General features: G+C 39.8%; 1 protein-coding gene across 1 annotated transcript; it reads left to right on the top strand.

Moving 5' to 3' along the window:
- On the top strand, positions 1-25,952 carry rin (ras GTPase-activating protein-binding protein 2). Its single transcript, XM_068389913.1, has 11 exons — positions 1-137; positions 6,999-7,108; positions 15,312-15,486; positions 15,644-15,766; positions 16,094-16,288; positions 16,570-16,704; positions 16,833-17,117; positions 17,248-17,413; positions 17,522-17,625; positions 18,114-18,257; positions 23,747-25,952. The coding sequence occupies exons 2-11, from the start codon at positions 7,014-7,016 to the stop codon at positions 23,984-23,986; spliced, it is 1,662 nt and encodes a 553-aa protein (XP_068246014.1). The 5' UTR covers positions 1-137; positions 6,999-7,013; the 3' UTR covers positions 23,987-25,952.
- Positions 25,953-26,322: the final 370 nt, after the last annotated feature.

Raw genomic sequence — 26,322 nt, forward strand, 5'->3', positions numbered from 1 at the left:
GCGACATTTTGGGGCCGAGACCTCCATCGTCCGTATGCGCCATCGCCATTACGCATCCACTACAAACAGCAGCCATTATTAGCAGCGGGGACAAATAACGTGATCTCTTTCGGAAAATAACATCACTCGCTCGTGAAGTACGTCATTTTTTAGGTTTTTGGTGTATTTGTTGTGAAGATTATGCTCAAAAGAAGCTTATTAAGCCATATTAAGGGTCTTTTGGAAGGGAAATAAGGGCGAAATGAGCATAACAAGTTACCGGTGTTGATGTCGATATAGTTTGCAAAGTGTCAGGTTGGTGTTTTCTTTGTGTGGTTAGGCTGGGGCCGTTGCTGTCGAAGCAAGCCTTTAATACTACGATTTTAGTTAATTTCAGAATGAAATTATGATATATATCAATCTCCGAAGTAACTAATGACCGGAAATTAAGTGAATTTGTGCTCTCATGCGAAATAAGAGTCGCTGTATTTGGCGATAGGGAAAAGTATATGTATTATCGCTCTTTTCCTTCATAATTAGCCTTTAAATTTTTTATAATTTATTTCGGGTTTTGTGATATAGTCGATGTATTTATAGTAAAAACCTACGAATTACGCCACGGGACAGTGCACTGTAAAATTGTACATCTGAAGATGGGACGTTTCCTTCCGTGTCCAGGACACGTTTATTGACTATGCCTATAATGTACTCGTAAATTCCAATTTTTTTTCCCTATAAACTATTCCAGCCATCTTACCTGAAGTATGAGGTAGATATAACCGTAGGCATATGCATTCCGTCAATTAATCGTCTAAAACCTGCCCTTGTGTAGGTGTGCACATGTGCCGAGGCCTACCGCGGCGGGTCTTAGAAGGTGCACCGATTATTTTCTCATATATTTTTGAAATTGAAAATCCCCGTTATTTCCGTTTATGATGGAGTAAGGTGAATGTTTTCTACTTGTTTGATAGTTAAGAATGGCAATCGAAAGCAGAATTTGCTTGGCCTAATATAGGATACATCGGGCTAACTAACTAGCTTTTATCCATTTTATCAATTTCTGAATTACCCAAACCATAAATGGTTGGATAGGAGGTTGCTCTCCTTTTCGATTTCTGAAACTTTCATCCAAGTCAAAGCTTCCTGCAGAAAATGCCAGTGCATAGGATTGAAGGCAGTGTTTTTTGTTTAGTATGAACTACTGGAAATCTGGTAGGCATGGCTTTAGCTAACCTATGCCTATTTAATATTACAGTATAGCTTAATTCTAGCCTGTGGTAAGCCCTCTTAAACTACTGGTAAACCAGCTTTAGTTAGGCCTGCCTTGTGAAATTATTTCCCGAAGCTTAAAAGCGCCAATGAAGAATGAAGTCTTCTTCGAGTTCCTTTCATAATTTCGGGTACTTTGGACTGTTCCTAAAGTGTAAAAAGGGCATATTTGTTTTCTTTGTTTGCAGGGGTATGTGTATCTTGTTATTCTTGCATACAAGGTAGTGGTGTTCAAACAAATTATGTAGTTGGGCTGTATTCAGGCCATTTGGTCGATTTTGGTAAGAATATTGTGGTACAGTAAATGTAAAATCTTAGTTTTTGTCCTAAGGGTTGGTGGCAATGTGTTTAATATTGCAAGAAAAATTGCATCTAATCCTAGAAAAATATAAAATTCATATTGGTCTTGATTCCATTTCACCAGTATTAATAAAATTCAATGTATTTTTCCAATCTTGTGTAGCTATTTGCATAATTTAGTGCAAGATGATTGAGGGATGAAAGTTGAAAGTTTGTTCGTGTTCAGAAAGCCGCTTGACGGCAGTAGACATTATCTGTAAACAACACTAGCATGGGAGGTTAAATAGGTGTTTGCAATAGTTTAATTTGCTTAGGGCGAGTTATGGTGGGTGAATGTAGTTTCTTGAACATACATAAACTTTATTACGGGTCTTATCAAAATTTTGAGAATTTTATTGTTCTTGTTCATCATCTTAGACGATATATTCATTCAAAATTTGTCATTTACAATTTGTAGAAAATTAGTAAAGACAATTACAGGGATATATTTGCAACTTAAATTAGACGGAACATCAATTCAGAGATATAAAGTTTTTCCTGTAGTAAATAATATGCTTTTACTGATTTTGACCTTCATTTCAACAGCAAATCGACCGAAAACCTGTTAGACCGTTCAAGAAAGGGGGTATTTTTTAGAAATATAATGGGTATTGCTCCGCCGTGTGCTCGCTTTGCTCATGGTAAAAGAAATAGTCTTGCTCCTATGTGCTGGCAACCGGTACTGTTTTCATTCGGAAACTCCTGTCTTTTAGTAAAAAAGCATTTTGTTTCCAAAACTATTAAAACCCATTTTTAGGGAGACGGCCAGGTCCGTTTTCAACCATAGAAAATGGGAATATTATAAAGTGGGGTGGACTGTGGCCGCCGTGCTAAAATCGAGTTCGTAGAAAACGAGAATATCCTGAACTGTGGCCGTCGTTCTAAAAACGATTTTGGCGGGAGAAGCTAACTTTAAAAACCCACCTAATCCATGCTAAAAGCCTTATCCTTAACCCCGGACCCCCCTCCCCCTTACACAAGTTTCCTTGACTACGAGTACGATGGGAGAAGCTAACTTGGAGCCTTTGTATATCAGCGGCCAGTTCGCCTAGAGAGCATAAAATATGGGTACCAACTAACCTAAGGCTCCACCACTAACACTGCTGGAGGTGTATGTATGATAGCGGCCACCTGTACGTATGATAACAGCTAAAAATACGGCAGCGTAAGGGGGGTTGCAGGAGTGCGTTAGCCCCTCCGTTAGGTAAGTAGGTAAGAACACGGCTTGTAGGTTAGGTTGGGGGGGAAAGCTTAGGTTAGTTGGTGTCTATATTTTATGCTCGCTAGGGCAACTGGCCGCTGATATACAAAGGCTCCCACTTCCGTATTCTTAGTCGGCTGTCATTATAGACAGTACAGGTGGCCGCTGTCATACATACGACCCTTTTAATCTATACAAGTTTCCGTTAAAGTTGAAAATAAGGTGGCCGTTATCCTACGTACAGGTGGCCGCTATCGTACATATATCCCTAAGTGGGGTTGCACAGGGGCGTCAACACCCGCATTAGGAAAGTAGGTAAGAACAAGGCTTGTCGGTTAGGTTGGGGGGCGAAGTTTATATTAGTTGGTGTACATTTTGGAGCCTTTGTAGATCAGCGGCCAGGTCCTCCCGCGGACATAGAAAACGGGAATTTCTTCCCGTTTTCTAACCCTTCGTAAGACGTGGCCGTTGTTCTACAACAGAATGTTCTGCCAAAACTCTACAATAGAACACTGCCTAACCTGAATGTGCCCACCTAACCTTACCTACAACTCGTGTCTCTCCTTAACGGGGGGGCTAACGCCCCCCTGCGACCCCCCGTACATAGCCGTATAATTATTCTTAAACACCTAAACGGGGGGGCTAACGCCCCCCTGCGACCCCCCTTACACTTGCCTATTCTTAATCGGCCGACATCATGCATACATGTGGCCGCGATCACACAAACCAGAAACGGAGAGGGTTGTACTTACATTATTTCCTGTTCAGCTTGCGGGTTTATTCGTAACCTCTACAACGGCGCCCCACACTTATTCAAAGTCACTGAAGTCCGAGTCTTCAACTGGTATTGGCTTTCTGCCGAGAGACAACTTCTTCTTCTTTTGGGGAGGGCACGTTGGAGGGGCACTTTTAGGAGATGTACGGTGATGGGACACCTTTTTTTGTGGAGGGGACGGGTGTTGGGACGGACCAGGACTTTCGGAATCAGAATCGTGGGTATTGAGCGGATAAACACGTTTAACTAATTCCAGGAATGCCTCCAGTCTACACCCCTTACCGATCAAATAACGTTTTTGAATTATATACATCGCAAAGTAGCTTTCGTATAAATGTTTCTGAGTACCGAATTTCGGTAGAACAGATCTTTTTAGTACTCGCCAATAAAACTTGCTAATATAACGAACACATCTTCGTACGGTAGCTTTGATCGTGAAAAAAAGCTACCGTGGTTAGGGGCGATCTTCTTTCGGCAATAACTATATGAACAACGCCAAAAAAACTTAGCTTTTCCACTATTCGCCGATTTTCCATCATACTTGTAGCGCATTTCACCGATATGACATTTTATATAAATATTTTGAAAACTCAGCACTTGTTGTAAAGTTCATAATCCTCAACATACTAGGATTGACTGAATTGAAAAAAGATTCACAAGTATCTACACACTGGTTAGTTGCCATCGCGCCACGTTGGTAAAGAATGAGCATTTCCGACCCTCGATGGGTGCTCCCGTTTCCGTATTTGAATTTTAGAAAAAATGAGTTATGATTGGGTGAAAAAGTTAATCCCAGTTAATCCCCAGGTCAAGTGGGGTCCCATTGGGTCGTTTCAAATTGCCGCGGCCGATTAATAATTCAGAATTCCGCCGCTATGGCGCTGTTGATTCGATCAGAACGTCATCTATAGGGAATTCTAGGAACCATGGGAGCGAGAAACTGCGTGGCAAGGTACAGAGCTCGTTCGACTTATAAATTTCACGTCGAATTAGATGGTTTTCAAAATCTTTGTATATCGGTATAGTAAGTACTTACCCTGGATATTTATAACATTCTGAACAGTTAATATTCTATACAAGTTTCCGATAAAGTTGAAAATAAGGCGGCCGCTATCATACATGCAGTTGGCCGCCATCCTACACACATCCCGCTAACTTGAAAAACCCCACCTAACCTATGCTAAAAGCTGTGTCCTTACCCCGGGGGGGCTGCGCCCCCTCGGACCCCCCCCTTACACAACAATATAATTAACTACATAGTTAAATACTGAAATCCATGTGTACTTACATGATTAATATTCGTAATCGCTGAATTCCGAATCTTCGGGAGGCGCGCTGACGATCTTCTTTCCGACTTTCGATGGGCGGGATGGACCGGGAGATATGGATGGTCCAGGAGAAGTGTGTGTAGCGGCCGTTGTTGATGGGGTTTGGCAAGTTTTGAGAGGGTAAACACGATTGATTAATTTCAAGAATGCCTTCAGTTTACACTCTGATCCCTCTATATATCGCTTGCGAACACAGTAATTAGAAAAATAACTCATACATGTGTTTCTGTGTGCCGAAAGCAGGTATGACAGTCCTTTTCAAAACGTGCCACTGCGATTCTATAGAGTTAGTGTGTACACTGCGATCGTCCGGGCTCACAAAGTGAATGCTATGATTAACTGTGCGATGCTGAAAAAATTGATTCTTTATATTATAAGCCTTCCAACAATCCAAAATAATAGTAGTTTCGGGATGGACGAATTCTTATAATAGAGGAATCAAAGTCTCAGCCGAATGATCCTCGACAACCTGGAAAAACACCCAAGCACCTTTGACCGTATCACCTCGGTTATACTTCTGTTTGCCAAACTTGCTCTCATCTATCTCCACCACGTGACCAGGATCGCCAATCTTCTTACTGTCTATCAAAAGAATATCGGAACACACGTCCCGGCAAAAGTTGTACCAATCCACGAGAGTATGAGAGGCAAACTTTTTATACGTCTGGCGAATGGTGTATTGGGGAAATTTGAAAACAAAACCACAGATGAGGATAAAAATATCCTGGCACGACAACTGGGATTTAAAAAAAAAAACTCGTTTCAAACTAATCTTTTTCCGGTACTTGTGATAATTACACCGCCAAAAGTACGTGTTTTACCGTTACTTGATTTGCCGTCGTACTTCTTAGTGACTTCGCCGATATTGCAACTAGAACATACACCGGAAAAATCACCTAACAGGCCTTTGAAATACAAATAATCTCTGAAATTGTTAGTGGCCATGAAACTGAACCCTTGAAAAAAAGTAGGGTCGTTAATTTGGTCGAACTTGATTATATCTTCAGAAACACGAGATGTAGCACCGGACGACATGGTGTCTGCACTAGAAAGAATGAGCGTGCTTCTTGTGAGGTATGGTATGATCGAGATTTTTGAATTCTTGAATTCTGATTGGGCAAAAAAATGCCCGTAGGCTAATCCGCAGGTCAAGTGGGGTCTCATTGGGTCGTTTCAAAATTACCGCGGTCGCAATTAGTTCGGTAATTTGTCACTACAGCGGTGCTATCGCTATCGTAATGCCAACTACAGCTAGTTTTTTTAACTACGGGAGCGAGAAGATTCGTGGCCGGAGTAAGAACTCGAGCCACATATAAATTTTCAGGTAATTTAGGGTTTTCGGCAAAAAACATAAAAGTGTGCGTTTAAGCACATATTTAAGATCCGTAGACCATTTCCAAACGATCTTATTCTATACAAGATAACAGTGGGAGCGATAATAAACAAAATATGGCCGGGTGGCCGTAGCGCTACAAACTACCCAATGTATATATGATTCTGACCTGCTTTGAATACGGCAGTGAAAGGGGGGCCCGGGGGGGCTGGTCAGCACGGTGGACTGAGGACATAGCTTGAGTTGAATAGGGCGGGGGTGTTCTTATGCAGAGGTTTTGCAAAAAAACGGAGACAAATATTGTAGCACAGTGCCCACATCTTAAACGACGAGTAAATGAGATTTCCAATTTGTAAGCGCGTAGAACAGACAGCTGATTTACGAAGGTTCCAAAAACACACTCCGAAAGGTGTTGCAACCTTATTTCAGTTTGGGCAACTTTGATATACTGTATGTCGTTTAACTACTTAGATGCCAAAATATTTACACACTGATAGTGAAGCATGTACTACGTTACTTTTCAAATAGGAAAGCAATGAGAATATTTGGTTGCGAAAGGAACGAGCCATGTCCTAGCTTAAGACTAATGAATATTTATAGCGATAAAAAAATCAAAGTAACTCGTAACTCTTGAGAAGAGGGGACAACTGTATTGCCAATTTTATACAAGTTTATACAACTAAAGTACAGATGTATTCTTTCATTCAAATTCATTGGTTTTGCAAATTAAATGCACAAGATGTAGATGTTGATTAGAAATTTTATTTTTTTCAGGAGTTTTAACAGAGGATGGTCATGGAAACTCCATCACCGCAATGTGTTGGCCTTGAGTTTGTGCGCCAGTACTACACGGTGCTCAACAAGGCCCCCATGCACCTTCATCGGTAAGTACAATGTTCGAGGTTATGTTGGGAAATTTATAGTTTATTATTGTGGTGGCAACAACATATTACTGAAAGTGAAAATTTTACCTTTTATTGGTCCTGTTCTCTCTTGAATAGAATTAGGAAGGATTTTGTAGATTTTCCATCTCTTGATTGCTTAGTCCTGTTCTTTTCTAAATAGAATTATAAAGGAGTTTGTAGAATCTTTGTATTATGATTGCTCAAGTTTTTTTATAGAATAGAATTAAGAAGAATTTTGTAGTTTTTGCAACACCTAATACAAACCCGTTTGCTCTTTACTATGGATATGTATTTTGCCAAAAGCTGAAAACTAACCATGAAACTTTTAGCGAGGTATAACAGGCAGCTGCTGTTTAGTGCTGGTTAAACCAGTCACCCTGCTTACACACTGGTGATAAAATCCTCTTTTAATTTGGTTCGCTAGAAAGCTGAAGTACCGTCCTTCTCTTAACCTTCATTCCTTTTACGGTGTGGATTTGTCCTTTCATGGAAGGGCCCCTTTACAACACCTTCATGTTGGCCATGGAGACGAATTCTCACATCCTTTGTCCAGTGGGCAGAAGCCATTTTTGTTAGCAGGAATGTTTGGAGTAGCCATTCTTCTGGTGGGTGCAGTTCAGTATTCATCAGAAGAAGTAAAAAAGGTAGTCTTCTCCTTTTGGGGTTTTTCGTCAAGGCGAAGACTCTCTCGTAAACTCCCCGTTGACTCTGCTCGATCGGTCTCCTCTGGAGGATGGTCGAGTAAGTGTGTTGGGTTTTTGACCCCTGTCAACCCTAGTTCAGAGGATTCGCAGGAAACCCTAAGCCTTATGATAGTCTTGATACTGTGACCTGCTTTTGCTTTCCTGGGGAGCTCGGATTCCCCTCTTAAGTAATGGCTTTTGGAGGTTCTATAGCAAAGGACACGAGAAGTAGACACCTGCTTCCTCTGGAGTTGACCTTTGTCTTATTTCTTGAGACCCTACGGTAAGGTGACCCGCCACAGCTTCCTTGTGTCTGTTGCTCCAGCTACCTTGGGTTCTGCTTTCCACCCTTCGCTCATATTGCTTTGAGATATAAAAGAGAAGTTGCAGGCCTCTCCTTGTCAGGAGATCCTCTTGAGGGAACCCAGAAGCCAACTTGCTCTCCTCACCTGGTTAGTCACCTCACAATGCTTTGGGAAACTTGTGCTGGATTTGTCCATGCCTCGTTCCAGCTCTGGCAGTGATTTGAGGTCTCAGATCTTGTTTCACGACAGCTATTAACTTTGAAAGGAGACAGATTGACCAACCCAAACCTGCCTCTTGTAGCTCTGAAGGTTTTGCAACCTAAAGAACTGGACCTTGAAACCCCAGGTGCTAGATCCGCAGAAGGACGTTCCTAGTTTTGTGTTCGGTAAGCCAGGGAATGAGATTTACCTACTTGGTCTCAAGCCTCTTAGGGAATTGGTACCCGATGACTCGATCTGGACCCCTTCTATGACACCCCAGAGCTACCGAGACTAGTGGCATGAAGGTAATCAAGAGGAAGGCCTTAGCTCAGGTAGTAGGAGTGACCCAGTTCCTTTGGGCATTGACTCTACTCATCTACTTCCTTTACCATATGAGCAACAGGGGAAGTGTTAAGAGATAATAAAAAATTATCCGCCTCCTTTGCCGTTAGATTCAGGTACGATATTCCAACTCTAACGCAGAATACAACCCTCAAGAAGTAGTCAGCATTGCTGAGAAACTTCTCTGAAGTGGGGCGATGCTGCCACCATGTAGTACATTGTGAAGTATTCTATGAAAGCTGCTTTGTGGATAGACTTCCAAGGCAAGAAGGACAGAAGAGAGGGGCTAGTGCCCAGAAGCTATCATCTAGGCATCCCTTTCATGCTAGAGCAGAGTTTCCCAACATTTTCTGCTTGTGATCCTAAATGCAGTCTTAAGCTGGAGTAGGTGTCTAATTCTAATAAATAACCCAACCTTTTTGTGTTAGTTATATGTACTTAGAATGTTTGAGCTTTCATTATGTTAAAGTTTATATTTACTACCACAATGATTTTCAATATACCCTAAATGGGAATGATAAAAAGTTAAAAAAAAAATAAAAAAGAAAGGAAACTTTATTGTCCTATCTTTTACACAGGAAGTTTTTCTTCTGTGGTTAGCGATAACATTTTAGTACTGTACTTACCTAATAAATTTAACTTATTCAGAAAATTGATATAATGAATTACATAAAAAAAGTGGCTAGTGTAACAACCAAATAATGTTTGAGAAATAGCTGTGACCATATAGAAGGAAAAATTTTAACAATAGCAAAAACTCCAATTTTCAGTGGCTACCTTGCAACTGTACCATTTAGTGCCGGTGGGCCATGCTGGGGGTACAGCAGGATTCTTGATCATAACAGTACTTGAAAAACTTCCTTCGCAGTTACATTAATCAGAATTAAATATGGACAGCTATGTAGTAAGGCTTTGGCAACCTTCAGAAATCACCCTGCTCCTGGTGTTGGGAACCACACTGCTAGAGGGTCACGAGGCAGAGGAGTTGGATGTGGGTGTGCCTACAATGGGGTCATCCATTCTTCTTACCTAATCACTTAGGATGGCCCGGGATGCCTACGGAGCAGGTGACGCAGGTGGATGTTTCTCACTCGAACCTTGGTCGGTATGTCCTCCGCTAGTGCTACTACGCCTCATTCACTCTCCGTCCTTTGGCTCGACATCCAGTGATTTTTCGTTTCTATGTGAAGGGATCTGCAAGGGAAGAGACTGAAGTCCATACCACGCTCTTTAAGAGGGCCTATACGAGTCCCCAGCCTCCTACTGTGTACTATTGTTGAAAAGTCATCAGAAGATTGAAGACCAGTCATAGATGTCTCTTCCCCGAATAAGTTTGCTCATCAGATTCCATGCAAGATGGAGATAGCAGAAATGGTCAGACAGGCCGTCAGACCAAAGGACTTTATGATAACACTGCACTTGAAGGATATGTACCTCCAGGTCCCAATCCATCCATCATCAAGGAAGTACCTAAGATTCATCCATAATGAAAGTTGCTGTTTCAGCCTGACCACAGCCCCTTAGTTGTTCACAAGGATCTTTTCCCTTGTATCAGTCTGGGTGCATAAGAATGGCGTTAGACTATGATACTGTATCTAGACTATTGGCCGATTCCAGCAGACTCCGGGAGGTCCTAAACCGAGACAGGGTTTTGAGGTTTGCTCTTTGAGGATCGATGTAAAGCACAAAGTCCTCTGTAACCATCTCAGAAACGGGTATATCCCGGGATGCAGATACGCACCCACTGGGCAAAGTCTTTCCTTCCGAAAATAGTGGAGAGACTAAAGCGACTACCTGTTTCTAATGCAAAACTCTCCCAACAGAGCTGTGGCCTCGCCAATTGGACCATTTGACTTCCTAGGAGCGTCTCTTTCCCAATGGCAGTCATTGCATCTGTTCTCTCCAGTGGCAGCTAAAAACCTTCAGGTTTCAGCACTATAACCCTCTGAAAGACCAAAGCAGAAGAGAGACCTTGGTTGGTGGGTGCTAGACATCAACCATCTCCGGGGAGATCTTCCTCTCTCATGCATTTGATGCTCTTCAGATGCATCAAAAGAAGGGTTAGGTGTCATCTGTTGTAACACACGGCCTCCAGACTGTAGTCCGAGTTCAAGCAGCATTACCACAAACCTCTTGGAAGTAAGAACAACCTTTCCGGTTCTTAAGCAAAGCTAATAAGTGACACCACCAAAGTAGTAGCATTCATAAACAGATTAGGTACTTTTTCACAGCAACTTGAGTTCTAACTATGGAAATGCTGAGGATGGACTGAAGAGAACGCCGTTTCATCCCCGGGCAAGAAAAATGTCGACATTTCCTACTCAGCGGATCTGTCCCTCCTCATACAGAGATTTGTGAGTCGGCGAGTTCCATGGTCTGTCATAAGATGCCCATTCAAAGGGAAGGGGGTCAGGTATCACTCAACTTTGTCCCTGAGGTTGTTGCTAATTCACAAAATCTGGCTGTAGTGGTTCCTAGATTTGGGCCCTTCCAAAATAAGTCTCCATTCTGTAACTGATGACTTCGATCAATTCTTATGCCCTGTGAGGGTTGTGAGAGGTTCCCCTAAATGAGTCACAGTAGTTTGACCACACATCAACATCAACAAACTTAGCAACTACGGGCAGGGTCAACAGTACAGTTACTTGAATGCAATCTCTTCCTGGATTTGACAGTTCATCGATCTGACCTTAAATCCTTACTCTCCTTCTCAAGGTTGTTAAGTCTTTAGCATTAAAAAAAAACTACTCTGTGGTGTAGGTGCTTCAGGTGGGGTTTGGAAGTGTCAGACAACATTCACAGCCCACTACCTGCAAGACATTATCCATAGAAACGGGTGTAGGTGCTTCAGGTGGGGTTTGGAAGTGTCAGACATTCACAGCCCACTACCTGCAAGACATTATCCATAGAAACGGGTGTAGGTGCTTCAGGTGGGGTTTGGAAGTGTCAGACAACATTCACAGCCCACTACCTGCAAGACATTATCCATAGAAACCTGGGTATGTTCTCTGTAGGTCATGTGGTGGCTGCATATCAAGTAGCGCAGACATTATCTGGTAGTTGGAGGATGAATGATAGTGACTGACATTTTTGTTCATCTTCCCATCACTTGGGCATACATCACCGACCTCTGTCATCTGCATGTATAAACCATATCCCTTGTGTAGCCCGTTATTTGAAATATTGTATATCTTTCCCCGTCCTCCTTGGGAGTAGGAGGGGGTCAATGTCTATGTCAAGTTGACAGTTTTATTACTCCAAAAATTTTGACCTGGTTAAGTCACAATTCTTAGTTCCCACATATCACACGGAATTGCCCAGGCCATTAGTTCTTGCATATGTTTGAGAGTTAGCAAGTTGTTAGGTTGCCTTAATTAAGCTTGGGCAAAGCAGTCACACTGTGGGTCATTGTACCAGCCAGTTGGTACTTCCACCCTCCTGAACGTGAGTTTCCCATACTGAAGAGCAAAAGAGGATTGTGTTAGGTGTTGGAACAGTACAGTTGAAAGTACAGTCTTTTGTATTTTTCCTAATTATACAAACCTAGAGCTCTTTGCTCGTACTTGACCTGCCGTCACTTATCACCCGCTAAGTCCTGGCTGCAGTTAAAATTGCTAACCAGCAGCTGGAAGTTATACCTTGCTGATAGTTTTATGGCTAGTTTTCAGCTTCTGCTGGAACGTATACAGTAAAACCTCGCAGCATCGGATACTGTTATTGCGGACATCTGATGTACCAAACTAAATTCAAATAACTAGAGTAGCATTCTTTTGGCAAAGGTTACCATAAGAAGCATGCTAAGCTGATTGCATGTTAATATTGTCAGGTGACGCAAGCTACTGGTATCAAGGATATGTTCGCATGTAATATTACTAATATAATTTCCAAACTTACTTAAACTTTCACATAATTGATATGAGGTTTACTAAAAAAATTATAAATGCTTTTGACCATTCATTTGTTTGTTTGTTCATTATGATGAATCGTATGTAGGGGAAATGTGATATGGAATCGTTTTTATTTAGTTTTTGAATTTCTAAGCATACATTAAGACTAAATTATAACATCTTTACCCAACCAAAACCTAAATTATATGCTTACACAAATGGTTTCATGGTTTAGCAGTTTTTGTATCACAGAAATGAGATGTTAAAACTACTCTTCATTTTCTATGTTGTCTAATCAATAGGTGGCTTTATTTTTGGATACATGCAATATTCATATATATTTACTTATTCATTTACAAATAAACTAGTCTTGTATACATTATTCTATTTTTTTCTTACTGGGTATAAGGCAGTGGCAGTAGTTCCTAGATTACTCGCTATTTTCTGGCGCTGTATTCAGTTTTTGATTGTTATGACACATGGTTGAATTAATCTTTTACATATCTTGAGTAGATTACTTAATTTTCATGTGTTATTTAATTTAATTTCTTAATTATGTCATTTAAAGGTGAAAAACAAGTGTGATAATCTCAACTGTTAGTTTTGATGTTAGCCACATGTTTGGTATAGATGGTAAGCCTATAGCCTATACAATTTGATACAATTTTGCTCGATTTTCTGCATTGGGAAACTTTTTGCGATACAACGGACCATAAGTGGTACCATACACACCTTCCCCCTTATAGGTCTGTTATTGTAAGGTTTACAGTACATCCATAGTAAGGAAGGATTGTGTAGAGGCCCCCCCCCCCCCCTCCCGGACTTGATTGATCCTGTTCTATCTTCAATAGAATTGTGAAGGATTGTTAGATTCTTTCCACTATTTAAATTGGGTCTGTTCTCTTCTGAATTGAATTTTGAAGGAATTTGCAAAATTTCTGTATTGCAATTGGTCCAGTTCTTTCTAAATCATCCTTCACAATTCTATTTAGAATTGTGAAGGATTTTGTAATTCTTGACCTATTTTTATTGGTCCAATTCCTTGCTGAATAGAATTATTTAATTATTTACATTGTGGTAATAAATAGTAAGAGAGAGCAATGACACTTGGTACCTAGTTCAGCTAGTGTTGAAGTGTGTATAAATGGGAATTTATTTGTTTACAGTATCTTTAATCTCATCAGATTTTATATTTTTGAATTTCGTTTTAGAATCAACATCTCTCTTTTTCATATATGGGGCCTTTACGTTAATGCACGGAAATTTAACCTTTTCTCATAGTACCTTCCAGAAGACGCCATACTTTTCTTTGTACCTTTCATTATTTTATCTTGGAAGAGAAAATTGGTGGTTGAGGTAAATTTTCTTTATAACAATGCAATTGGTAAAGATGTTGATAAATGGAATGTGTTGAGGTTTTAGTAATCTTTATAGGTAGCCCAATTGTAAAGCTTGGATTGGACAGTAATTAAACTAGCCATAGCTGGCTTAGGAATGCTGTGATTAGATATTTTGAGGGTCTCATTTCTGTATGTTCAATTACTCAAACTCAGGATTTTAAAAGAAGACATTGTGAATAAATTTGTAGGGGGGGGGATTAAAGTATTAGATATCCTTATTTTATTTTGTAAAGTGGAGAGGTGTTTTTCAGTAATTTAGATGACATTAAAAGGTATTTGTATTTGTGTTTATAGTGGAATTGGAAAGGTTACCAGTAAATACTGATCATGGATACTAAGGATGTCATAAATTGTGGCTATGTAAATATACAATCTGTTGGTAATAAAAGTACTGTATTCAAATTTTAGAATTGTTAAACAAGAAATATTTGGATCTGCTAGCATTAGATGATACATGGTTAAATAACTAACGGGTAAGGTCACTGAAATGATCCTCCCCCACACACGCCACCTTTTACATTCTGAGAGAGGGTAGGTCTGGTGCGGGTGACGAGCTCTTCATTCATAAAGGTTACTCAAATCTCAATGTTGAAAAGAACTAGTGTAACAAGCTTTGAATTTATAGAAATAAACGTCACACACAAAAAGCCATTTGAATGATTAAAGATATTAAGGCTTTCGACAAGGAACTGAAGAGACTTATTGTGAGTGCATCGATAGTGATGATTTAACAGTAAGCGAGCAATACGCAATTTTAAATGTTGAATGCTTTCAAACGAACATAATAAAATGACTGGTGGCCCTGTAGAGAGTAGGGATCCCCTGCTGTACAGGACTGGAAAAGCACCCCAAAAGTAAAGCAAATTAATGATTGTGGCACCCATATCTTATCCAGAATGTTGAAAACATGAGCACTGTAGTATTGCATTATTGCGTCTTACTACTAGTTTAATTCAATGAATATGTTGAAGTAGAAAGTATTGTAGATCTTACGTAAACTGTGACATTTCTCTTAGTGGTCTCTTCGAGTGTTTAAGGGAGCCCATCACTTCCCACACCAGCAATTAGGTGATCAGACACAGAAAGTCTACTTATTCTATGTCCATGAATATTTTAAAAGCAAGGAAGAAAACATGAATGCTTAGCATGGTTTTGATATATTACAACTTCTACTTGACAGATTAAAAGTAGAAGTAGGATGTATCGTATATGTAAAGAAGGTTGAACAGCATGGAATTTCAAGTGTGCAATAGCGTACTCCTTTTAGCCTTAATTGTCGTAAAGGAAAAAACTGCTTAAAGAATTACCATAGTGATCTCTATCCTACGTATAACGTTTTACAACTTTATTATTATTTGTTTCAGTTTCTTCAGTCACAACTCTTCATTTATGCATGGGGGCCATAACTCCATGAGCGAACCAATTATAGGTCAAGCCGACATCCACAAAATGATAATGAGCCTGAATTTCCGGGATTGCCATGCCAAGATTAGAATGGTAGATGCTCAGGCTACTCTTGGCAATGGGGTAGTCATTCAGGTGAGCTGTCAGTATTTTGTAATAATGAAGGAAATATTTGATAAACATTTTGTTAGAGTAGAGTCTGTAGTCAAATATCAAGATTTTATGCAATATCTGTCTCTACTTTGATTATTACTATCAGAAATTACATTTTTTTTTTTATCAATATTTTCAGGTAACTGGTGAATTGTCAAACAATGGTATGCCCATGCGTAGGTTCATGCAAACGTTTGTATTGGCTCCACAAACCCCCAAGAAGTACTACGTGCACAATGATATTTTCCGTTACCAGGATGAGGTATGTGAATTTCATTTCATATTTTTATTATATGCTGTATACACGGTTAATATTCCTTGAGAGATTCAAACTTTAGTACCTACCACTCACGGCAAAATTTATTGTTCCTGATGAAAGGTTTGGCTCATTAAAAGTAATAATTGTTGTTCATCACATAGAGTAATAAAGCTTTTAAATTTTTTTGGAGCCATGAAATATTAAATTATTTTTTACATGGTTGATGTATACAGGATATCTCCATTTATCTTAGGAAGACCACTAAAATGTCTAAGTCTGGACATTTTGGTAGTCTCACCTATTCCTCATTGTGTTGCATCTTTATTACAGGTGTTCAGTGAGGAAGAGGCTGTCGATGAAGGTGGAAGTGAAGTTGAAGAAGAATTGGAAGGCCCAATGCCTTCACAGGCATTTGCTACTTCTGCTGCCACAGTGAATGGATCGGCTCACCCCACTGAACCTGAGCCAACCCCACCAGCTACACCTCAGACAACAGTGGCTCCCTCTGTGCCAACACCAACTCCTGTAAGATATCTGATTTTGTCATTCATATTAACTATGATTATGTGATGCCAATTGGAAAGTTCAGTAATGTCATATGAGAAATTATTACGGAAGTCAATATTTGTAGTAACTACACAGTACTTGTGACTGAAGGTTTTGAAAATTATTCATCATGGTTCTTTGGTTTGGATAATCCTGTCCTTTAGTAAAAAAAATTTGGTGTTCTTGGTGATAAAGCCCCCATATTTACTAGGTCAAATTGCTTTCATGAGCCAAGTATGAATTTTATCTTTGCATGGCAGGTTGCAACTGTGCCTCCACCAGGACCAACTACACCTGCAGCTGCTACTACTCCTGTGGCTGCACCTCTATCTCCAACCCCTCCAGAGCCAGCTCAGGCAGAGCCTGCCCCTGAACCTATTCCCACACCAGAAAAGGTAAGATCCATTTAATGGGGTGAAATTGTTCCCTTGTGTTTATATAACACTGGAGAAAAGAAAACAACTTTCGAGTCTCCAAGTAGCATGTGGTATTGTAGGAAGATTAGTAAAAGTTTGTCTTTCAGGATGATGAGGGCTGGGGTTCTCCTGGTCCTGAAGGTTGGGGAAACACAGCTGAGGTTCAAAATGCCTCTTGGGATGAGCCAGTGGTTTCTCAAAAGGAAACACCTGATCCTGACCCTCCTCTTCAGCCCGATCCCGTTCAGCCAGCTGAACCAAAAACGTTTGCTAACTTGTTTAAGAGTTCACAAGGATTTGCCGCTGCAGCTGCAGTTGCTCCTGCTCCTTCTGTCACCCAACCTCCCCCACCACAGCCTACACCACCGGCACAACCTGCAACACAACCTGGGGTGTGTATAGGTTTGATTAATTGGCAGAAGTAGAAAAAAGTCAATTTACATAGGGGAGAACATTTGTCCCTCATTTTGCCATAGGGTTATCCACCCTGTTTTTTCGTTTAATGAATTTTCTTATCAACAGAACCGGGTCGAGATGAATCGTACTCCCGCAACTGCTCCATCTGCTGTCCAGAATCCATCACAGCCTGTCGGAGGAGTAAACCAACGTCCTCAAAGAAACACGCAAGGTCGAGGACCACCCAGGGACCGACCTTACAGACCCAATAGTGAAGACAATGCAGAAATTGGTAAGTAGATTTTATAGCTTTGACAGTGATGTCTGTAACAATGAGTGTTATAAGGATCTCGTGTTGATTATTACTGGTGTTCCTATATTGTGCGTATTCTTTTTGCAGAGAGTTTGGGTGGAGAGGAGAGGAGGAGAGCTCCACCTGTACCTGACAGTCAGCAGATCTTTGTTGGAAATCTACCACATGCAGCAGGTGAAGATGAGTTGAAGGTAAGAATATAAGCAATCCAATTGAAGTAAAGGGTCAAAAGGTAATAAATTTTATTGTGCTGAATATATAGTTGTTTTCAGATTTTTAACTTTTTGAAAATATTATAGGTAGACCACAGTGTTGCGTTCTAAATATTAATTTTTTTTTTTTCTCAATTTATTGAAATTGTTATGCATTCAGCAGTCTCATAGTATGATGCTGTGCACTATCATTGAGTTGTAATGGATTGTTATTGACATGGTATGAATTTACGATGTATTCATCTATCCTGTCCTCCCGTAATTTTAACTGTGTAAAAGATTGGAATGTCTTTACTAAAGGATTTCCTTTTTCATACATTTGTCTTTTGAACATTTCGAAGACTGCAGTATTTTTTTTTTTATATAGACAACAGATGCACCTTCCTGTCATCATCATGCTGTTTTTATAGCTTCTGTTATTAAGCCATAGCTTACAAAATTAAGTTAATCATATGATAAATTTTCAGGCGGAGTTTTCCAAGTTTGGCAAGATTGTTGATATCCGCATTAACACTGCAAAAGGAAAAACTGGTCCAAAGGGTCAAGTTCCAAACTTCGGTTTCATAACTTTTGAGGAAGAGGGTGCAGTTTCAAGGGCCCTCAACTCTAGGGTAAGTGGTTATTTAATTTTCCTTATAAACCCTTAAAAACTAACCAGAAGACTCAGTTTTATAGCTGTATAATTATTCTGTTTGTTATTGTAATTGTTTATACTTTTGTTAGCATGTTTTTTTTTTTTTTTTATGGCCAAGGGATTTAGTGCCGTCAGCCAAGCAGTATACTGTAGGCATTAATCAGAGGTCTTTGCACTCATTTATTAACTATCCCTCTATTTTTGCTGCACTCATTTATTAACTATCCCTCTATTTTTGCATCTTCCATTTCACTGTCCAGTATATAAGAAGGGTTTCACAGGCCCCCAGGGCTTGGCTGTATAGTTCACATTCTTAAATCCAATCAGTTTTATATTATATCTCTTGCAACAGCCTGGTCCCCTTAAGTTGCATAAGCTTGATGACTGGCAGCCTTCATGGCCCAGATTTTAGATTGCAATATTTTATCTTAAATAGTGAAAGGAATTGTCTTTCCTCTACAAAGAATGGTTGCCTATGGTTGGGGAATGCCTCATATTCTGCAGGGTATTTCTAAGTCAAGAAGAGAAGGTGCTTTGCTATATGTTAGCATGTGGGATTCATTCTATGTAGATGAATATTATACTAATAATACCTTGGATGTGTTCCTTCAGAAATCCTTACAGTTTGCAAAGGATTTAACATTTTGAGACCAACAGTGAAATTTGTTTTAAGAGGTTCAGTGCTTGAAGAAAAGTCCATTGATTTTTGTTGTAATTATTATTGCTATTACAAACAGTCTCAATATTGTCATCGGGCAGCCGACCCCTTAATATGAAGTAGAGATAAAAGGTGGGAAAGTAGTATTAGGAAGAAATGAAACATGTTTTTGGTAGTCTCGACAGCAGAGGGTAGTGTATAACGTAAACGGCACATATATTTGTGGAATTAAGGCTATACATCAGTATCCCTAGTCAGGCTGGTAGTAGTAAAAAGAAGAAAAGTCCCTCCCTTTTTTCATGTTAGTTACCCCTCAAAATGGGGAAAGTGCCATGGTAGATAGACAAGTATATTTTATGGTTACTTGATTAGCAAAAGGGTAAGTGATTTTAAAGTTCAATTTGACAGTTTATTAGGTCTTCTAGGGAAATTAATGTAAATACTGGAGTTTGGGTTCCTTTATACAAATCAGTCGGACATGTCCTTCTTTCTAGGGATGATGCATATATATATACCAAGGCATTTCCTCCGATTTGGGGGTTAACCGACATCAACCAAATGAAACAAAAAAGGGGACCTCTCCTCTCTACATTCCTCCCAGCCTGACAAGGGACTCAACCGAGTTCGGCTGGTACTGCTAGGGTGCCACAGCCCACCCTCCCCCGTTATCCACCACAGATTAAGGTTCATAACGCTAAATCCCCTACTGCTGCTACGTCAGCGGTCAACCAAGGCACCGGAGGAAGCAGCAGAGCCTACCGGAACTGCGTCACAATCGCTCGCCATTCATTCCTATTTCTAGCACGCTCTCTTGCCTCTCTCACATCTATCCTCCTATCACCCAGAGCTTCCTTCACTCCATCCATCCACCCAAACCTTGGCCTTCCTCTTGTACTTCTCCCATCAACTCTTGCATTCATCACCTTCTTTAGAAGACAGCCATTTTCCATTCTCTCAACATGGCCAAATCACCTCAACACATTCATATCCACTCTAGCTGCTAACTCATTTCTTACACCCATTCTCACCCTCACTACTTCGTTCCTAACCCTATCTACTCGAGATACACCAGCCATACTCTTAGACCCTTGATCACAAACACATTCAATTTCTGTCTCTCCGTCACTTTCATTCCCCACAACTCCAATCCATACATCACAGTTGGTACAATCACTTTCTCATACAGAACTCTTTACATTCATGCCCAACCCTCTATTGTTGACTACTCCCTTAACTGCCCCCAACACCTTGCATCCTTCATTCACTCTGACGTACATCTGCTTCCACTCCACCATTTGCTGCAACCCCAAGTACTCAACTGCTGATCCACCTCCCCAAGTAACTCTCCATTCAACATGACGTTCAACTCCGCACCACCTTCCCTTCTCGTACATCTCATAATCTTACTCTTGCCCACATTAACTCTCAACTTCCTTCTTTCACACCCTTCCAAATTCTGTCACTAATCGGCCAAACTTCTCTTCTGCGTCTGCAACCAGTACAGTGTCTTCTGCAAACAACAACTGATTTACCTCCCATTCATGATCATTCTCGTCTACCAGTTTCAATCCTCGTCCCAGCACTCGAGCATTCACCTCTCTCACCACTCCATCAACATACAAGTTAAACAACCATGGCGACATCACACATCCCTGTCTCAGCCCCATTCACCGGAAACCAATCGCTCACTTCATTTCCTATCCTAACACATGCTTTACTACCTTTGTAGAAACTTTTCACTGCTTGCAACAACCTTCCACCAACCTCATCACATTCCACATTGCTTCCTTATCAACTCTTATTATACGCTTTCTCCAGATCCATAAACGCAACACACGTCTCCTTGCCTTTGGCTAAATATTTCTCGCATATCTGCCTAATTGTAAAAATCTGATTCACACAACCCCTACCTCTTCTAAAACCACCCTGTACTTCTAAGATTGCATTCTCTGTTTTATCCTTAATCCTATTAATCAGTACTCTACCATAGACTTTTCCAACTACACTCAACAAACTAATACCTCTTGAATTACAACACTCATGCACATCTCCTTTACCGTTATATAGTGGTACAATACACGCACAAACCCCATCTACTGGTACCATTGATAACACAAAACTCATATTAAACAATCTCACCAACCATTCAAGTGCAGTCACACCCCCTTCCTTCAACATCTCAGCGCTCACACCATCAGTACCAGATGCTTTTCCTACTCCTGTTTCATCTAGTGCTCTCCTCACTTCCTCTCTTGTAATCTCTCTCATTCTTGTCTCCCATCACCAGGACTTCAACATCTGCAACAGCAATTATATCTGCCTCCCTATTATCCTCAACATTCAGTAAACTTTCCAAATATTCCGCCCACCTTTTCCTTGCCTCCTCTCCTTTTAGCAACCTGTCTCTTCAATTCTTGAACCAGTCTTCCTTACTCTCTTCACACTTCTTTCCAAAACTTCTTATGCCCTTCATATGAATGACCCAATCCCTGACCCCATCTCAGGTCAGCTGCCCTCTTAGCCTCACTTTGCGCTTTACTTCCACATTTTTCTCTCTATATCTTTCATACTTCTCTACACTATTACTGCAGCCATTCTTCAAAAGCCCTCTTTTTCTCTTCCACTTTTACCCTCACTTCTTCATTCCACCTTTCACTGCCCTTCCTCATGCTGCCTCCAACAAACTTCTTGTCACACACATCAGTTGCAATCCCAACAAAATTTTCTTTTACTAACTTCCACTCCTCCTCTAAATTACCAGTTTCTCTTACTTTCACTGCGTCATGCACCTTTTTCAACCTTTCTTGGTAAATACATTTTACCCCTGGTTTTATTAGCTCAACCTTTACTAGCTCCCTTTTACATCCACCTACTCTATTTCCCCAATCTTATGCTACAACTAATTTTCCTTTCCCCAAAAAATGATCAGACATACTGTTAGCCATACCCCTAAACACGTGCACGTCTTTCAATCTTCCAAACATTCTTTTAGTTATCAACACAATCCATTAATGCCCTTTCTACCACACTTCCATTTACCACTCTTACCCAAGTATACTTGTTTTTATCCTTCTTTTTGAAAAAACTAGAACTTGTCACCATCTCTTGCTCAACACACATCTACCAGTCTCTCGTCACTCATTTTCACCTGGTAGGCCATACTTCCCAATGTCACCTTCTACCTCTCCAGCGCCCACTCTAGCATTTAAGTCACCCGTGACAACTACAAAATTCCTTCTACCCAGTCCTTCTACACCTAGTTAATTCATTCCAAACTCATTTCGCTCTTCACTTTTCTCACAACCTGGCCCATACGTACTGACAAAAGCCCAACATTCCCTACCCAACCTAACCCTTACCCACATTAACCTAGATGTCATCTCCTTTCACTCCACTACTTTACCTGTCATCCATTCACTCAGCAATAAAGCCACACCTTCTCTTGCTCTTCCCCTCTCAATCCCAGACAAACTACCAGACATTTCACAAAACATCACTTCACCTTTCTCTTTTATCTTGTCTCACACATAGCTAAGGTATCGATTTCTAAACATACTTCTAATCTCACATCTTTTACTCTATTGTACTACATCCACGCACATTCAAACACCCCAAAACTAGAGTGCGGGGAGCAGTCACTCTCCCCCCAGCTCCACCTCTTTGATGTCTCACAGGATTATAATACAGGAGAGGGGGTTCCCAGCCCCCTTGTCCCGTCTCTTTTAGTCGCCTCTTACGACACGCAGGGATACGTTGTCGCTATTTTAATTTCCTTTAATGCCCCTGCGGCTACAGGGATGATATTTCAAATTAATATTCACATGGACAATATACGTACCTCTGAGCGTGTGTTATGGAACATTCTTTGTAACTTGTATTTCTTGACTTTCAATCAATCTTTTCTTCATATGTTCAACTACCATTTTGGAACAAATTTAAGGTTAAACCCTGAGGTATTACTGACTTGGTAGGCTTTTTAACAAGCTACTTAATGAGGGCCATTCTCGATTATTATTATAAGTATTAGCTGAGCTACAAACTCTAGATTGAAAAACAGGATGCTTCAAAAGGGAATGTAGCCCAGTGAAGAAGGGAATGAGGAAATGAAAGTAATGTTAAAAAATATTCTTAAGCACGACTTGAAACAATGCTCTTGATTACTTTCAAAACTTGCTGTTTTGAACATCAATTATAGTTTGAATGCCTTTGTTTCTGAAATGGGGCTACTATTCTAGTCTTCCAAAATATAAGCTTTCAAAACCCTGAAGTCTTTTTGCCTGATATAATAGGTTAGTTTTGAGCAGTATAATTGGTTGATACTATTAATGGGTGTTATTGATGGGCCATGTTTTGGATAGTATGCATTGGGTGTATTGAATGACATGTAATTTACTTCAATTAGCAGGTGTTGCAAGATATAAATTAAAAAGTAGACTTTTAGATAGAGGTTTGTAGTAGGACTTTTAATTTATACGGGGTTTTAACTGTGGATAAGTTAATTTAAACTTGGAGAAAGATATCCATTTTGTACTTTGCCTTGAAAAGAAATACTGAAATGATGACCTGTATAGGGCAGTATGTAGATGTTGCGTATGGCATTTATAGTTAACACGACGAACTAGATGATTTGACGGAACTGGTATTGACTTTAGTTCATTATATATATAGAAAGAGGTAAGATATTTTTCTCTTGAAAGTCTTTATAGTTTACCAGTTATGAATAGACTAAATTACAATCTTAGGTGTTTTGAAAAAGGTTATAACTTCATTATTTCTGCAATACTTACCTTCTAATTTTCAAATTTCAGCCTATTCATCTCCATGGTGAACATCGATTGAATGTTGAAGAGAAAAAAGCCCGCATGAGAATGGATGGCGGAATGGGCCGTCCAAACAGCGGTCGTGGCAGCGGCGGAAGCGGAGGCATGCGTCAGGGACCTCCCGGTGGTCTACAAGGTCGCGGAGGAGGAAGACCGGGTGGATTCAATCGTGAAAATAACAGAGGCGGTCCGGGTGGACCCAGAGGTGGCTTTGTTCCCCGACGTTAAAATTGACCAATTGTAGTCGCTCTTTGGCCTGTGTTTCTATACTTATAATAACTCCTAGGTAACCTCGTCCAGTGCAGCAGCCTGTATCTTGAGCAGATGATTGCAGCAGTACAAGTGGTCCAAACATCTGCAGGAGTAGGACTGCTGAAGAAGAATTTCAGCTTACTGGAGGGTCATTGTACAATTTTTGAAGAATGGTGTGCTTCAGTGAACATTGCTGTTTTGATATGTAACTAAAACAATGGCCACTTGGAAAATACTGGTGCTTGAGGTGATGACTGAAACTAAGTGATATGTAAAGAAACTTCACAATATCTAAATGTGGCTTCTTTTGTAATTTAGTTATTCCCACTTGAGTAACTGTTTTAGAATTTGATTGATTTCCATTTTGTGAACACAAAAAAAAAAAAAAAAAACTTCCCACGAAAGACGTGTACTTAGACCTAGTGCCTCCCTTTATAGAATTGTTTTAAAAAGTAATAAAACCTTCCTGCAAGTGGATGGTTGTGATGGAATTCAATCTCATTAAAGTTTACACTTGTTTGGTAATAATGCAAACTTGACCTTGTATTTACCAAAATCATTCCTTAACAGCTACTAGTCAAGATTGAAACAAAGGTTTTTGTGATAGTTATGTTTCATCTCTTCGAAATAACATAGAAATGAAAATTGGGAAGGGTTAAAAAAATGTGGGTTAACTGCTGTTTAAAGTCAGTTTTTGTCATTGATTTTCCTACTGGCAAAGGATTCCAATTTTTTTTATACATTTTTAATTTATTTTTGCAACTGATGTACATTTTGTACCTGGCAACAAGATTGGTGAGGTTCAGTCCGCTTTTCCCCTTGCAAATCATAGTGATGAAACAATCGTCGAAGTTTTCATGAATCATCATCCTTGTTCCCCTCTATTTAAAGACACGGAAAAATGGGGAGGTTTTCATGCATTACGTACGTGCTAAGATTCAACATTCATCCAACTGTACATACTGAAACCATGGACTATTACAGTTGAGCATCTGGATCTACCAAAATGTTTCTGACTTTAGATATGCAAAATTTTCAAATGTCCCAAGGTCACACTCATCCATTTTATAGTAAAATCACATTTTGATCACTGAAATTGCTTAATTCATCCTCTTTCATGTGTACTAGTGTGCTTGATAACTGACGGAATGGAAAAATATACGGAGCATTTATATTTCACGTGTGAGTTGTAAACACCCTAAGAGCATTTCTATTAATAAAGTGTGTGCGAAAGAGGAAGTAAAAATGCATAGCCTTATCACCACCATCACTGTTGCAAACTGTACCCAGTGTCTCATTCCAAGGGAAGTAGTTTATAGGTTGCCTTAGCATGCAGTCATTTTCAGATGAAGCAGAAGGAAGTAACCATTTTTTTTTTCTGTACAAAACAGTATTATAGTAATTTTCACTGGATTTTTTGCACTATTTTGTTACTGGTTGTGTTATACAAGGAACCGTGCCCACATCATAGTTGGATGTGAAGAAATGTGATATTAGTTTAGATAGTAAAGGCAGGTGCAGTAGTTCTGATTGTAATTGCATGAATAGGCAACTTCAAACTGTCCTTTTTTTTTTTAATCGTACGAAGGGCATTACAGGTCACTGCCCCCCCTTCTCAAGAGCATGGCTCACCTGGGGATTTTGCAAAAGGTAGGAAGAGAAACTAGCTCGCAGATCATGTCAGGAAATGCTGTAATTTCAGACATATTTCTATCTGTTCCTGTTCATGGTTTGTTTTTACATTATTTTGGGGTCCGAAGTTATTTATTATTAAAAATTCCTAGTTATAGCCACGTTTTGTTTTTATACTTGAAATTTTTTCCTTGTGTGGGTGGGTTGAGTAAATCTTTCTTGTACTGTTATTTGTTGTTGCAGCATTTTCTGGTCAGAAGCATTGTGACAAACGCAGTATGAAAGTGAGAGAAATAAAAGCCTCTTTTCAGTTTTGTTTGTTTATCCACGAGTGGTATCAATAGGGCAGTCGTTGAACCAAATTTAATGTATTGACAAATAGGTTTGTAATAGCATTGTGTATGGTTTTGTAAAACTTAAGATTACTCTTATTAAAGTGATTTTTGAGATGTACTGTGTAGTAACTAATACTGTCCAATTTTATTGAAAATTTTATTGAAATTTTATTGACTACTGTACATGCAGTAGTCAGATTAGATTTGGAGATCTCTGGAAGGACTTATCATATGAGTTAGGTTTAACCTGAATACCTCAAATATGTTCTTTACTTTGAATAAACTGTGCAGGGTTAATGCTTAAATAATGTAATCGGCGAATTGTTACCCAAGGCTCCTGTTATT

The sequence above is a fragment of the Palaemon carinicauda genome, chromosome 16, assembly GCF_036898095.1.
Source record: "Palaemon carinicauda isolate YSFRI2023 chromosome 16, ASM3689809v2, whole genome shotgun sequence".
NCBI classification, from domain to species: Eukaryota; Metazoa; Arthropoda; class Malacostraca; order Decapoda; family Palaemonidae; genus Palaemon; species Palaemon carinicauda.

Bases quoted from the DNA above. Each gene is read 5' to 3' on its own strand.
- rin (XM_068389913.1), top strand. From the start codon at position 7,014: ATGGTCATGGAAACTCCATCACCGCAATGTGTTGGCCTTGAGTTTGTG. The intron at 7,109-15,311 runs GTAAGTACAATG...TATTTGTTTCAG, and splicing joins GCCCCCATGCACCTTCATCG to TTTCTTCAGTCACAACTCTT. The intron at 17,414-17,521 runs GTAAGTAGATTT...TTCTTTTTGCAG, and splicing joins TGAAGACAATGCAGAAATTG to AGAGTTTGGGTGGAGAGGAG.